Consider the following 13,227-nt stretch of genomic DNA (forward strand, 5'->3'; position numbering starts at 1 on the left):
CTTGGATTTTGCTCTAAGGACACTTGAGAGCTGGGAGAAAGTTTTGAGCAGGAGGTTTTCTAAGATTGCCCTGGCTGTGGTGTGGAGACTAGATTGGAGAATTAGAGAAAAGAGTTAGTGGCTGTCATTCTAATATAGGCAATGGACAGTTGTGGACAGAAGAGAGGAGTGGCCGTGGCATGTCTCCTGGGAGGCAGGACTTCGAGATGGCTGGGGAGAGGGGAATCCAAGATGACACTTGGGAAAACTGGGCAGACGGTGGCATCATCTCGGAATTCAAAAGAGCAACAGAGCCAGTGCACCAGTCAACCCAGCGGCGGTGTATAATTTACAGACGTTAAAGATGAAAAGAGCAAAGGAATTCTCACAAACTGTTTTGGAGGAAAAAGACATGAAGGTGCCTAAATCTTGCAGTCCTTACATGTTGTCCGTGTGCTGTTCCATCACTCTCATTTAGCAAACCTGCTCTCTATCCTCTCTCTTGTGTGTGTCCAAGACACTCTCAAATCTTACGTGAACTCTACCAAGATACAGCCACTCTCTGCAACAGCACCATGCCCTGAGCCCTTTGTTTTTGTTTTTCTGATTTAGAGAGGCAGCTGGAATGGATTCAGGGTTGATGAAAAGAAAAAGATAATAGTCGGGTCCTATAATAAAAACCTGGCCAAAATGATAAAGATGATTAGCTCAAATCATTTTGCGTAAGGCTGGCCCTCAGCAAAATTGTTTAGGAGGGATAAACATTTTGGTTCTTTCCATTTCTTCATAAGATATCCATTTTCATTTCCTTCCAAGTTTCTGGGTTCCCTCCACTGCTCCTTTCCTGTGGCAGCAGAGACCCATCTGTACCCAAATCTTCAGCCATACCCACATTCCAGATCTTTCCATTCTTCTTAGAGCTAGTTAAGTATACTGGTCTTCAGTCCTAACTATTCAGGGCCCAGGTTGCTGGTAAAATAAATCCAGTACACTAATTTATTATAAATGAACAAATAAACTAACTTATACTGCAAAATAATTAAATAATCAAATACTCTAAGGTGATAACGACTACCAGCTAAATGTGTTTTCAATTTAGCTAATCCTGGATGTGCAGCAGTATGGTGGTGATTAAGTGCACCAGGCATGAGTCTGCCTGGGCTCAACTTCCAGGTCCAGCACTCACCAGCCACGGGAACCTGAGCAAGGTTACTTAATATGTGCTCAGCCTCTCTATCTGTAAAACGGGAATTCCATACATCTACTTCATAGGGTTGTTGGGATCATTATATGATATAAGGCATAAATTACTAATTATAAGGCCTGACACATAAGTAAGTGCTCAATAAGGAGCTACAACTACTGCTATTGCTGCTGTTATTATTATTGCTATTTTTAAACCGGGAGCCTTCAAAGCTTTAACCCAAAGACATGAGTAAAGTGGAAATTTCAGTCGCAATGACGGGCCTGTGAGTAAGCTCTTGATGGGGCGAATTCATTTGGTGTGTCTCCGTTTTAACCATACAGGAGATGGTCTACTTCTCACAAATGTGGCGCTACTCTGCATATTGATTAAATGATAGACTCCAAGTTCCTTGAGGTAAAGACTATGTTTTGCTCACTGCCGTGTCCCTCACACGTAGGACGATGCCTGGCACATAGGTGGGGCTTCACAGGTTTTGCTGCATGAGTAAATACTAGAAATACCCTGACAGGACTGCTTCCAGAATCAATCCTGTTTCCTGACATCACAGATACAAAAGCATTCCAGGACAGTGACATCCCCCAGCATCCTAAGAGTCTCAGACATTGTTAGAATGATCATTAATGTTTCGTTATTTACATTTAAATCTGACTCATTATCTTGCATGATTATTTTGTTATTTTAAACTTTATGCAATGGTGATATCATGGTTCAGCCACTTCTCATCTTAGAAATTTCAAAGATCATGATATTCAGTCATATAACTTAGTGAATGGGTTATATGTTTGCAATGGAACCTGCAGTTCGGTGGTGTTCCTTTTTTTTCTTTCAGTTTTTCTGGTAAAGTCCTGTTACTCTAAAAGATATGAGTTATCTGAAGAAAGGCAAAGAAGGCTTAGAAAAATATCCTGTATGATTATAAGGTTTTTGAACATGTTTCTCAAGAACCTAATTATAAATACAGTGTTTCAAAAACTAAATGAAGGACACTTATATTGGGTGTGGTGAGCAACGGTTTCTAATCAAATTTCAGGGCTGGCCTTATGTTATATACAATAATGTGGTTTCTTGGATACTCTTAAAGGCACTGACAAAGAAAACTCTCTTTTTCCTGTTCACTGACACCTAAAATTCTTTTAAGACAAAGACAAGAGCGAATTGCAGCCAGGTTTTGATAGAGGGGATGCAGAGGAATTATAGAATTTCAAAGAGATCCTGAAGGCATTGATCTAGGAGGGAAAGCAAGGACTGGGGGAATCAAAGCAAAAGAGGGCCAAGGAACAGCCTATTTGTTCAATTGTACTTTGAGGAGGCAAGTGGTTATTTTCAACTTTCTATGTCTTTTCCTTTGCATGTAATTAAAATATATAATTGGGAGAAACACTGCAAAGTTAAATATAGTCTTGATCCATTAGATTGACAATCAGTCAGGAAACTTGAGGCTTGGTAACCTGAGGGAGATTTAATAAGAATCAATTAAAACAACTTGTTATAACAAAGGACATTTGGAAAATTTCCCTTTAAGCCAAAGAAATATTAAGAAACCAAAATGGAAACCAAGGGATGGAACTGCCTGGTCCATTTGTATCAGAGAGAATGAATGATTGTTCTCATTAGCAATGTAGACTGGCAATTCAGTGTTGCATTTGAGAGTTGTTCTTTTCCTTTTTTAAAAAATTAAACTCAGGATCATGATTAGGCATATTTATAGTTACATGAGAATGAGTCCTATATTTGATGAGTAGGGACAATATATTAGAGACTGTATTTTTAATTCTGAGATAAGATACACAAATCATGATACAGAATAAACATGATTTCTAAATAATGCCAAATAAATAAATTACCTTTGTGATTCAAAAATTGCTAAACGGTATGAAATTCAGGTTTATTTGGGAACCCAGGAAACCTAGAGAACTGGCATTCTGTTTAATGACAAGTGCTTACTGGTCTTTCATGCTGCAGAATGGATGACTTCCCAGGTTCATATTCAAAAATACTCCTTGGCTCAGAACGAAATTTCCTTGTGTCCACTTTTCTGTCTGGAGGGTCCCAGTCATGCCTAGAAATCAACAACAAATTACATATGAAAGTAATTCTCTGTGCTTAAAACTGTTGTATAAAACCACTGATTATCTGTTTTCAAAGCTGATTTTAGTATAGACTTTTTTTTAAAGCGTCTCAGGATAAAATGTTAATATGCAAAAAAATAGCACATTTGTGTTCTGTTTTTCATAAATGATTTAAAGAAAGCCGTTTCTTTGATTTCCTATTATATTTTCCTCTACTTCTTTTCATACAAGGACTATTCTCCTGCTGGCTCAATAACTCACACGAGGGGTTTGTATTGATAGAAATGCAGCCAGTTAGCTGCTGGTGAACTCTGGGGATCACAAATGGCAGCTGTGTATTTTTGTGTTTAGAGGAAGTAGTGGTTATGCTCCATTAAGTTATGTGAGTTTATCCTATCACTCTGTGACCTGGCGTCCTTGATCCGAAGTGACAAGGAGTAATGTACACGTCATGTTTGATCTTGTTTATCTTGCAAGTGGCATCATAGTTTGTCTATGAAAAGTGCAAAAGTATCACTTCGGTTGCCATCCATAAGAGCAAGTTGTATGGCAGTGGAGACCCTCCATGGCTTTACCCTTGAAAACCCAGAGGCTGGCATCTATTCCATCGCATAGGAGACCCTGGAATCAGCTCTTTTTCCTGAACTAATATCCTTCAAGAGGCAGGCAAAGAGGGACTTCAAAAGTAAAGCTTTTCTAGGTAGCTGAGGCTGAAGAAGGCTTCCTTTGAGAGGATCACATTTGAGGAAGAAGGATTTTCTGACTGTAGATGGAGACAATTCTTTTGTTTTTTTCCTTTTTTAAAAAAAATATATTTTATTTGGCTGCGTCGGGTCTTAGTTGTGGCATGCGGGATCTTTGTTACCTGTGAGGGATCTTTGTTGCAGCATGTGGGATCTTTAGTTGTGGCATGTGAACTTCTTAGCTGCGCATGTCGGATCTAGTTCCCCGACCAGGGATTGAACCTGGGCCCCCTGCATTGGGAGCTCAGAGTCTTAGCCACTGGACCACCAGGAAAGTCCCATGGTGGGGGCAGTTCTGACCCATAGAGTGGGATGAAATTCTGACTCCATGCATGTTGGAAATAGAAGTTTCTACAAGACAGGAGAATTAGGAGCAGGCAGGTCCTGGCTTTCTAGTAAATTGATGAGCGATATTCAGCAGATGTACTTTGAGCATCACATAAGGCAATGTATATGAAAACATTCTAGAAAATTTTAAGGGATTATCGTGTTTCTCAATGAAAGATTTATTTTTACTAGACATATAGGACAAAATACATTTAAATCTGAGTTCATTTTGGTTCTTTTTTATGGCAGAGATAGTATTTTGTGTCTAGACAATTATTTCAAATTTAAGACATAACACCTATAGACACATAATCATCATGAGGAGATGGGCGTTAACATGAGAACTCTTCACACATAATCTGTGTCTATCTTTGTGGTATCTTACACCTTATATGAGCAGTTACTTTTAATGGTATAACAGGGCGTTGAATATAATATTTCTGGGATGGGTATGACAGGTGGATGCTTAATAACCATATTAATACTGAATAATTCTTATATTCTTATTTATTATCGCTGGTATAGCATGAGCTATGGCTTTAGTTAGAGCTGAGTGTGAATCCTGGCTTGGACATAGTAGCTGCATGAGCTGAGCAACTTACTTTAATTTCTAAAACCACAGCTTATTTTTTCTCTCTCTCTCTAAAATGGGTTTAAAATAGAACATATCTCATTGGGTTGTTCTCAGAATTAAGTAATATCATACAGGAAAAGTGCTTAGGTTCGTGGCTCACAGTGAGGTCTCAATGAAGGTTACCTATAAGTGGTACTATTAGTCATTATCCTAATAAAAACGGCCCAATAGAAGTGTGTTTATAAATTTTTATTTTTGTTTGAATAGTTTCTATAAAAATATTTCAGTGGGGAAATTAAAATTAGTGTGTGGAAGTGAGTCACAGGTAGACACATTAACTAATGCCTTACTTATGATTTATGAATAACCTTTTCTGTTTTTAAAAAGATACTTTTGTGGTCAGAGGGGAAATTTTAAATCATTAATAGTCCTAACATTTCAAATCTGAGGAAACTGAAAATTAACTGCATAGTCTCTGACCTGCTATGCCAAAGGGAGCGTCAGTTATTTCTATTTATTTGTCTCATATGCATTTATTTTATTTTATTTATTTATTTATTTATTTTTGCGGTACACGGGCCTCTCACTGTTATGGCCTCTCCCGCCGCGGAGCACAGGCTCCGGACGTGCAGGCTCAGCGGCCATGGCTCACGGGCCCAGCCGCTCCGCGGCACGTAGGATCTTCCCGGACCGGGGCTTGAACATGTGTCCCCTGCATCGGCAGGCGGACTCTCAACCACTGCGCCACCAGGGAAGCCCCATATGCATTTATTGATCAAAGAGTGGAGATGACGCTCAGTTACTTCAAGTCTAACTCAGGTGACCATGATATTATGAACCAATGTTGTGAAAGTGTTCGCTACACTCTTGATAGAAGAGGTGAACATGGCACCTTTATAAGACTATACATATACTATCTCAGAAAGGTAAGCAGTGATTCTTCTGCTGAATGCCCTGTGGGCTTATTTTTATCCTAAGCTAAATACAGGACACTTCAGGGGAAAATGCCTTACTTTTCTGTTGAAGACCGATCTCTTGGTCGAAGTGGTGGGACTGGAGGAGGAATGTGTGGGGGAGGGACAGGAGAGGAAGCATCCTTAAAGGCATCAGTGCCGTTGTCGGAGTGGCTTTTGGAGAGGGGTCTGTAGGTCTGGGTCTTGGCAGCAGGATGTGACTGAGCACTGTAGGGTGAGTTGTACAGGCCTATCACGAAACACAACACAGCAAAACAAGAACAGAACAGAAACAAATAACATTTTGAAAGTGCATTACATTATTTATACCCCACAAAAATATCCCATGATTTTACCAAGATTATTATCAGTAAACATATTCACAATGCATGCATTGGATGGTATGCTCTTGATTTATTAATATTATTAATTTATTAATCATTATTAACTCATTAATGGATTGCATGCACGAGCATTGGTTACAGTGAATCCTCATCAATTATTATGGAATTAGTAATAATTCCAACTGGTACTAGAAACAAACTTACAGATACTTAGCAAATTTTCTCGTGGATAGTGTAAACTAATATCGTAGTTAAGATTTTAGAAGAAGATTAAAAATACTTAATAGAACTGTTTCCAAATATCTTCTATTACTTTAAAAGCTGTGATTTGCATATGATAATTGACGTGTTAATTGCAATCAAACAAAATATTGAGCAAGTTAAATACATGCGGTGCAAGGCATAAGGAAACATCAACTCTCAATAAGCTTATAGCACATCTGGGGAAAAGAGACGTGATTAGAATTATGATTGAAAATAATTGGTAGCGTATGATAAAGGCCGCATGAGGAAAACATATTTTAGGCATTAAAGATTTTAGAAGATGGTGATTGGTCAGAGAATATATCACAGAACTGATGACACTAGAGTGAGCCCTGAAGGATTGGTCTGGGTGGGCCGGGGAAGAGGGCAGTGGAGATGGCAGAGGAAAAAAGGCAGCAGAAAGTGCAAGGCATAGAACAGTGCGATGTAAGGTTAGTAGGAGGGGAAGAGACTAATCAGAGTTGCTTTGTCTGCCGATTAAATGGTAAAACTCTAAAGAGCTCTGCAAGTTTATACGTAACTACCGTTCAATTGACTAATTCTAATGGATGCAAACTTCAATATGAAAAATAATTATAAAAATTCTGAATTTCCTGCCACCTCAATCTTTTGAGCTAAGTCTATTTTCATTCATCTGCTCCTCCTGAAGGTCCATGCAAATTGGCTATGACAAATGAGACAGTGTCTGCACTTCTGTTTTGCCTCAGTGCTACAGTCAGACTTCAACTTGAGCGCTTGTTCAGAACGAAACAGCAGACCCAAAATGGAGTTGCTCGTGCTAAGCCCCACAGCACCAAACCGAGACTTAACTTAGTTACAGTTCTGACTCTGCCAGAAATGGAATCTTAAAGCCGTCCATCAGGAATGGCCTGGCCAGCAGGAGCTAGATACTCTGCCTGACAGCCCCCTGCCCTCCCCTCGCGGAAGGTGACCTTGCAGTAACCCACCCGCTGTTTTTCTTAGTCTAACTTTCCTGTTCCTGCTCCCTTCTGCCTATTGAAAGCCTTTCGTTTTGTTCAGCTCCTTGGAGCTCCTTTCTGTCTGCTAGATTGGATGCTGCCTGATTCATGAATCGTTTAATAAAGCCAAGAAGATCTTTAAAATTTTCTCAGTTGAATTTTGCATTTTAACAAGCGAAACACAGGAGAGGAGTTAGGAGAACCTGAGACCGGGAATAAAAGTTGAGGGAATCTTAGCAGGCCACCTGCTGCCGTCTGGAAGAGCGAGGACTGAAAACCAGATTCTTGCAGCTTGCTGAGCCCGTTCTGCTTGTTTTTTTCCTTCTACTTGTCGTCAGACAATAGTAGCAGAATCCTCAACAGTGAAAAGGCCTGAGTGCTGGCCTTCAGGCGTCGTGGAGGGGACAATCTCATCCCTTTTGGGGGTGTGGCTGGCAAGGGGACCTTGATGGGAGGCTGCAGCTGCTGAATGGGCCGTGGGCCTCGGAGACTGCTCTACAGAAGGCAATAACAGGCACTGTGCAGTCGTCCTGAGCCTGGGGCCGGGAAGTGACAGGCGGCCCTGTGTGGGGTCCCCTGATATGACATTTAGGAGAAAGCGATGATGGAAACATTTTTCAGGGGTCCCTCACTCCAGCCTGCAACCATTTCACAAGATACCAACTCACTCAAGTTCAAGTGGAAATGCCCGGAATTGAAGTCGTTCCATTATGACCGCTGGCAACTCTGAGTCAGAAAAGTGGTCCAGCAAACTGGGATGTTTAAAAATCCTTCAATAAATGATTGCATTTGGAGCAAAAGCATGGACAGGGTCACAAAATACCTTGCTTGACTTGTTTTTGGTGAAGTGTATCTGAAAGATCTTACGCAATTGTAATCATTCTCTCTACTGATAAAAGGAGATCTTTATCGTATTTTGTACCCCCTGTTACAGTATGTTCTTTCCTGCTGTCCTTCACACTTTGGTTAAACATTCCTGAAGCCCAGAATAAACTAACAGTGGGGATGAAGGAGATAAAATAGTATTAGTTCTCATTTCCATGAGAAAAGATCAAATCTTTCGTTATACATGCTGAGAAAAGAAAAAAAGCATCTTCCTAATTGTAGAGACTGAAATCGTACACTCAGAGTGGTAAAAAAAAAAATGACTGGGAAGTTCTTCCAAGCATGGGAGGACACAGTGTAGTCATGGCAAGCAAGGAAACCCATCCTACCTGCATTATATGTATAAGGAGTATTATACATGTCTGTGTCATCATCTAGAAAATGAAACATAAATATTATGGTAATACAGATTGGTCACCGCATCCTAACAAGATAGCAGAACTTCAGAGAAACAACAGATTTGTTAGAAAACCAACACATTTTGCCTAGTTCATTAAACCATTTTTAAATTTTCAAATATTATGGGGTTTTTTTTTTCTGTTGTTTTTTGTTTTTTTTTTTTTTGCTGGGACTTTGCAAATTGACTTCTCTGGGCTGTTAACAGGTTTGCTCTGCTGCCCACTTCACAGCATACAGATATCAGTCCCTCTTCCTCCTTTCTGCCTGTCCTGGATCATGAATTTCCTTTAGTAAGTGCTTTAAAGATCCCTTGTCAACTCAGTGAGACCCAGCTACAGTCACTGTCTTGATATGGGGCAGATGCACGTGGACAGAGGAATAATGTGTCTGTTTAAGCAGATAATACGCCAGGCCAGTTTATACTGTGGATAGGGAAGGATGAAGGGTCACCTTCTAAGAGGCTTCCTGGCAGCTCAGGGGTGAAGCAGCAGTGCAGGTGTCTGGGAGTTGAGGGGTGATCTAAGAATAAGGAGGAGTGTTGAAAAGAAGGAAGGGCCATGAAGTTTGCTGGGGTCTTGGCAGTTTGTGTGAACCAAAACTACACAAAAGAGTGTACATCCTTCAGCCCACAAGGACCTGATCAGAAAACAGAACTACATACCCGGCTTGTGCACCATGTGGATTTGCTTAAACATGGTCTTGTACCAGTCCTTTGGCCTGTCAACTGTCTGTAAAAGAAAATGTCCAACAGTTACAAAACTGGTTCCAAATAAACATTGTTCCTCTTTGTATATTATATCTTTTTAAATAGAAGATTTCTGTTCTGACTCTTTACTATGTCATGATGACATATCAGTAATTTATCCAGGGATACATGCCATTTGTAAATACATTACCCTTTGTTTGAGTGGAGGCTGAGTTGGAATGTTATACGCTATGGTTTTATTTCTTCCAGGTCACAGCTGTGCCCAGCCCTAGGTAGTTGATATTTGTGCAAGCTTATTTATATAAAATTAACTGAATAAAAGTTATAGTGTTATAATTGTTTGCTTCGCTCCTTTTGGTGATAATTATCATTATCCATAATAACTTGTTAGTATACTGGTCAAGACATTATTTTAAAAATTAACTAGGGAATATTATGGACTCAAATTGTATTCTGATCATTGGCTTAGAATTAGAGAACTAAAAATTTGGCATTTACTAGTCTAAGTTACTAAAATACTGACTATAGTAAACAATCTAGTGTCCTAGAGCAAGTCACAAAATATAGATATTGTTTCAAGATTTCTTTAACATGATAATAAAATGTTGGCAACATTTGCTGTGCTAAACTGTAAGTTCCTTAAAAGCAGAAGCTCCTTATCCACCCTGCTTTTGACATAATATAAACAGTAGGCTGCAGTGGAAAGCTGAGATTAATGTCAGATCAACCTAGATTCAAATCTTGGTTCCTTTCATTACTGTTTAATACTTCCAAGCAATAAGAATTTGAGCAAGTGAGGTAACCTTTTAGGGCCTCAGTTTTCTCTTCTCTAAGATGAAATAATTATATCCACATCGTAGAATTGTTATGGAAATTGAAAGAGACAGTGTATACAAAAAGACCTAGAACAATGCCTAGAATATAAGAAATGCTCAATAAATCATAACAGTAGGAAACCTCAGATATTTACAGAATAAAACAATGAATGAATCCAGGTTATTGGATGGAAGTCTACCTAATCGTATACCTGTGAAGGTGGACATATGCCTTTATAATCATAATTCAAGATTTTGCTTGGAGTGTCTTCATTTTAACTCTTCCAGGGTTATTCTGGTAAGAAACTTGACCATTCTGTATATAGTGACTAAATATACAGATTTTTCGAGGCAGTTCTCTTCATAGAAAATATTCTGTTAGGAAGGCCACAAAAATATTCTTGTATTTGTTAGACTGAGCTTTGGTGTAGATTTTATATCCTGCTTTTTCTTTCCAATGTGGTCATCGCGTTTTCCATCTGGAAATTGAGGGGTTTGTGCTATATCTAGACTTATTTTGATCTCTAAGAATACATGATTCTGGTAATCACCACAAATACAGAGTAACATCAAGGGCTAATTGACTTTGTTGGGAATCACTTCTTCACTCATTCTAGGCTCTTTCTACAATGGAAATATTGAGTGGATCACTGGTAGACTTTATACTCAAATGGTGGCTGTTATTTGCTGGGCTAAACAAAGTAGATGAACATGTATCTTTAAGGGACACTTATTTTCATAAAAGATGGATTTGTTTTTCATTAAGCTTTAATTCCTTTGCAGTCTTTAGCAATAAAAAATAAGATATAACTTTGTGTAAAAATGTTTCCCAGCCATACCTGGACACAACCAATGGCAACAAGGAAGCTGAATAAGTGAGTTATATCGCTGTATATGGCAATGCATCCTGACAGACAGGAGTTTTTCCTTCACTTGCTGGAGGGCACATATCTGGCGGGATCTCTGTTGTGCCATCTGCTAGCTTTATATGGTGAGCACAGAGATGCCAGAAAATGCCCAAGTTGCTTGGCAAAGAGGAATGTGAAACTGGTAAATGGGAATACTAAAACTCTATGTCCCTTTCTAAAAGAAGTCCTCTAAGCATTTAAAGTCCCTTTTAGAAATGCCACCATGTAGGTTGTTATGGCAAACATTGAGATTAGGTAAACACAAGTCTACTCAAATTTCAGGAAGTTTACTTCTGTATTTGTTCTTCAAAATGATTTTGCATGGGCAGTAACTACTAGTAAATCACTATTTGGTTGTTTTCTATAACTTGGCTGAATAAACCTGAAATTTTACACTCCTGTAGTTTACAAAACATCAGAACTCTACATTGATTTATCGTGCAGAGATTTCCAAAAAGGGAAAAGACACATATTTTCTACAGTTTTGGTGATAATTATCATTATCCATAATAACTTGTTAGTGAGTATAGTGTTCAAGACATTATTTTAAAAATTAACTAGGGAATATTTTGGACTCGAATTGTATTCTGATCATCAGCTTAGAATTAGAGAAATAAAAATTTGGTATTTACTAGTCTAAGTTACTAAAATATGGCTATAGTAAACAATCTAGTGTCCTAGAGCAAGTCACAAAATATATTGTTTCAAAATTTCTTTAACGTGATAATAAAATGTTGGCAACATTTGCTGTACTAAACTGTAAGTTCCTTAAAAGCAGAAGCTCCTTATCCACCCCACTTTTGACATAATATAAACAGTAGGCTGCAGTGGAAAGCTGAGATTAATGTCAGATCAACCTAGATTCAAATCTTGGTTCCTTTCATTACTGTTTAATATTACCAAGCAATAAGAATGTACACCAGTATACATTATTCTATTCTATTTTTGCCCCTTTCCAGCTTGGAAAAGACTCAAACGATGTTATATTTGAACTAGAAGGAAAGAATCTTACATTTCAGTTAACTACTCACCTTAATTACACAGTCTCGTGGGATCTGAACCCTAGTGGTTTTTGTTGTTGTTGTTTTTAAGGATGGCAGTAAAAGGCTAACATAGACGTCCCAGGTCGCATGGGAGAGGGCAGTCTGGGAGCTGCTTCCCTTTCTTCAGATAGTTCAAAGGTACATTTGGTTAATTCTTGGCTTTTTAGAGTTTCCATGTTACTTTTTGAAATTCTGTTTCCTTGGTCTATGCTGGTTGTCTAAAATGAGACCCTGAGATGATACACTGGGACAGTACTGCCTTTAGTGTGTACACTGAGCAGAAAGCCCCTGTGAAGCAATGTAAGTCTGATAATCATTACTTTCTATGCGGATGAGAAAGAAAAACAGCCTTGGAGATTCTTGGCCTGCCGTGGCTCAGACATGGCGAGACTCCACATTTATAAACACAGCTATACTTGGGGATGTGCTCTGTGGGGCTGACAGATAAGAAATGTGAATGACTCTTCAGACCTGTACCTTCTCTGCAAACTTTGAACAGTCTACATAAGAGCACAGCTGTACATAAAAATGCTGGTTCCTTATAAGGAACTTCTGAGTTGCTTATATTTTTATTTTCTATTTTATAGAGGGGGAACTTGCATTGAATGTCCAGTATCTGCATTTGTTTATGCATATCTAAACATGCTTTTGATTTGGCAGTAGATTAAAAATATATAAATTTTTAATATTTCTTGATTTTTTCACTAACCATCTATAACATCTCAGTTTTTTCCTTTTAAAACGTAAAAAGCAAGGTCTTGCTATTTAAGAAAATTATATCTTATGGATAAAGACAGTTCCAGCTTTGCATGTCCATTTGTGTCTATCATATATTGACTTAAAAACATACCTAGAGGTCTCAGATAAAAATCAGACAATCTATAACTACACAGAATCAGGGATCTCCTAATTTGTCAAGGGTCAATTAAACAAAACCAGTGACACTATACCTGTCTGACACTGTATCCGTACGTTATTAGGAAAAGAAATTCAAATTAAACCATTTTGAGTCAGAAATCTTAAAAGAGAAACAAACAACAGAGTGCCACCAC

General features: G+C 38.6%; 1 protein-coding gene across 9 annotated transcripts in view; it reads right to left on the reverse strand.

Moving 5' to 3' along the window:
- The window catches only part of SORBS2 (sorbin and SH3 domain containing 2), a 319,740-nt gene that overhangs the window by 52,786 nt on the left and 253,727 nt on the right, over positions 1–13,227 (reverse strand). For 6 of the 9 annotated variants that reach the window (XM_032618487.1, XM_032618492.1, XM_032618490.1 and 3 more), the window contains 4 exons: positions 9,365–9,431; positions 8,634–8,678; positions 5,913–6,102; positions 3,131–3,245 (listed from right to left, as the gene is read on the reverse strand). In XM_032618487.1, the coding sequence (XP_032474378.1) occupies positions 3,131–3,245; positions 5,913–6,102; positions 8,634–8,678; positions 9,365–9,431 (417 nt within the window). The remainder of the gene's footprint in view (positions 1–3,130; positions 3,246–5,912; positions 6,103–8,633; positions 8,679–9,364; positions 9,432–13,227) is intronic. The other 3 variants (XM_032618493.1, XM_032618491.1, XM_032618488.1) reach the window with 1 other exon arrangement.

This window comes from Phocoena sinus, chromosome 21, assembly GCF_008692025.1.
Source record: "Phocoena sinus isolate mPhoSin1 chromosome 21, mPhoSin1.pri, whole genome shotgun sequence".
NCBI classification, from domain to species: Eukaryota; Metazoa; Chordata; class Mammalia; order Artiodactyla; family Phocoenidae; genus Phocoena; species Phocoena sinus.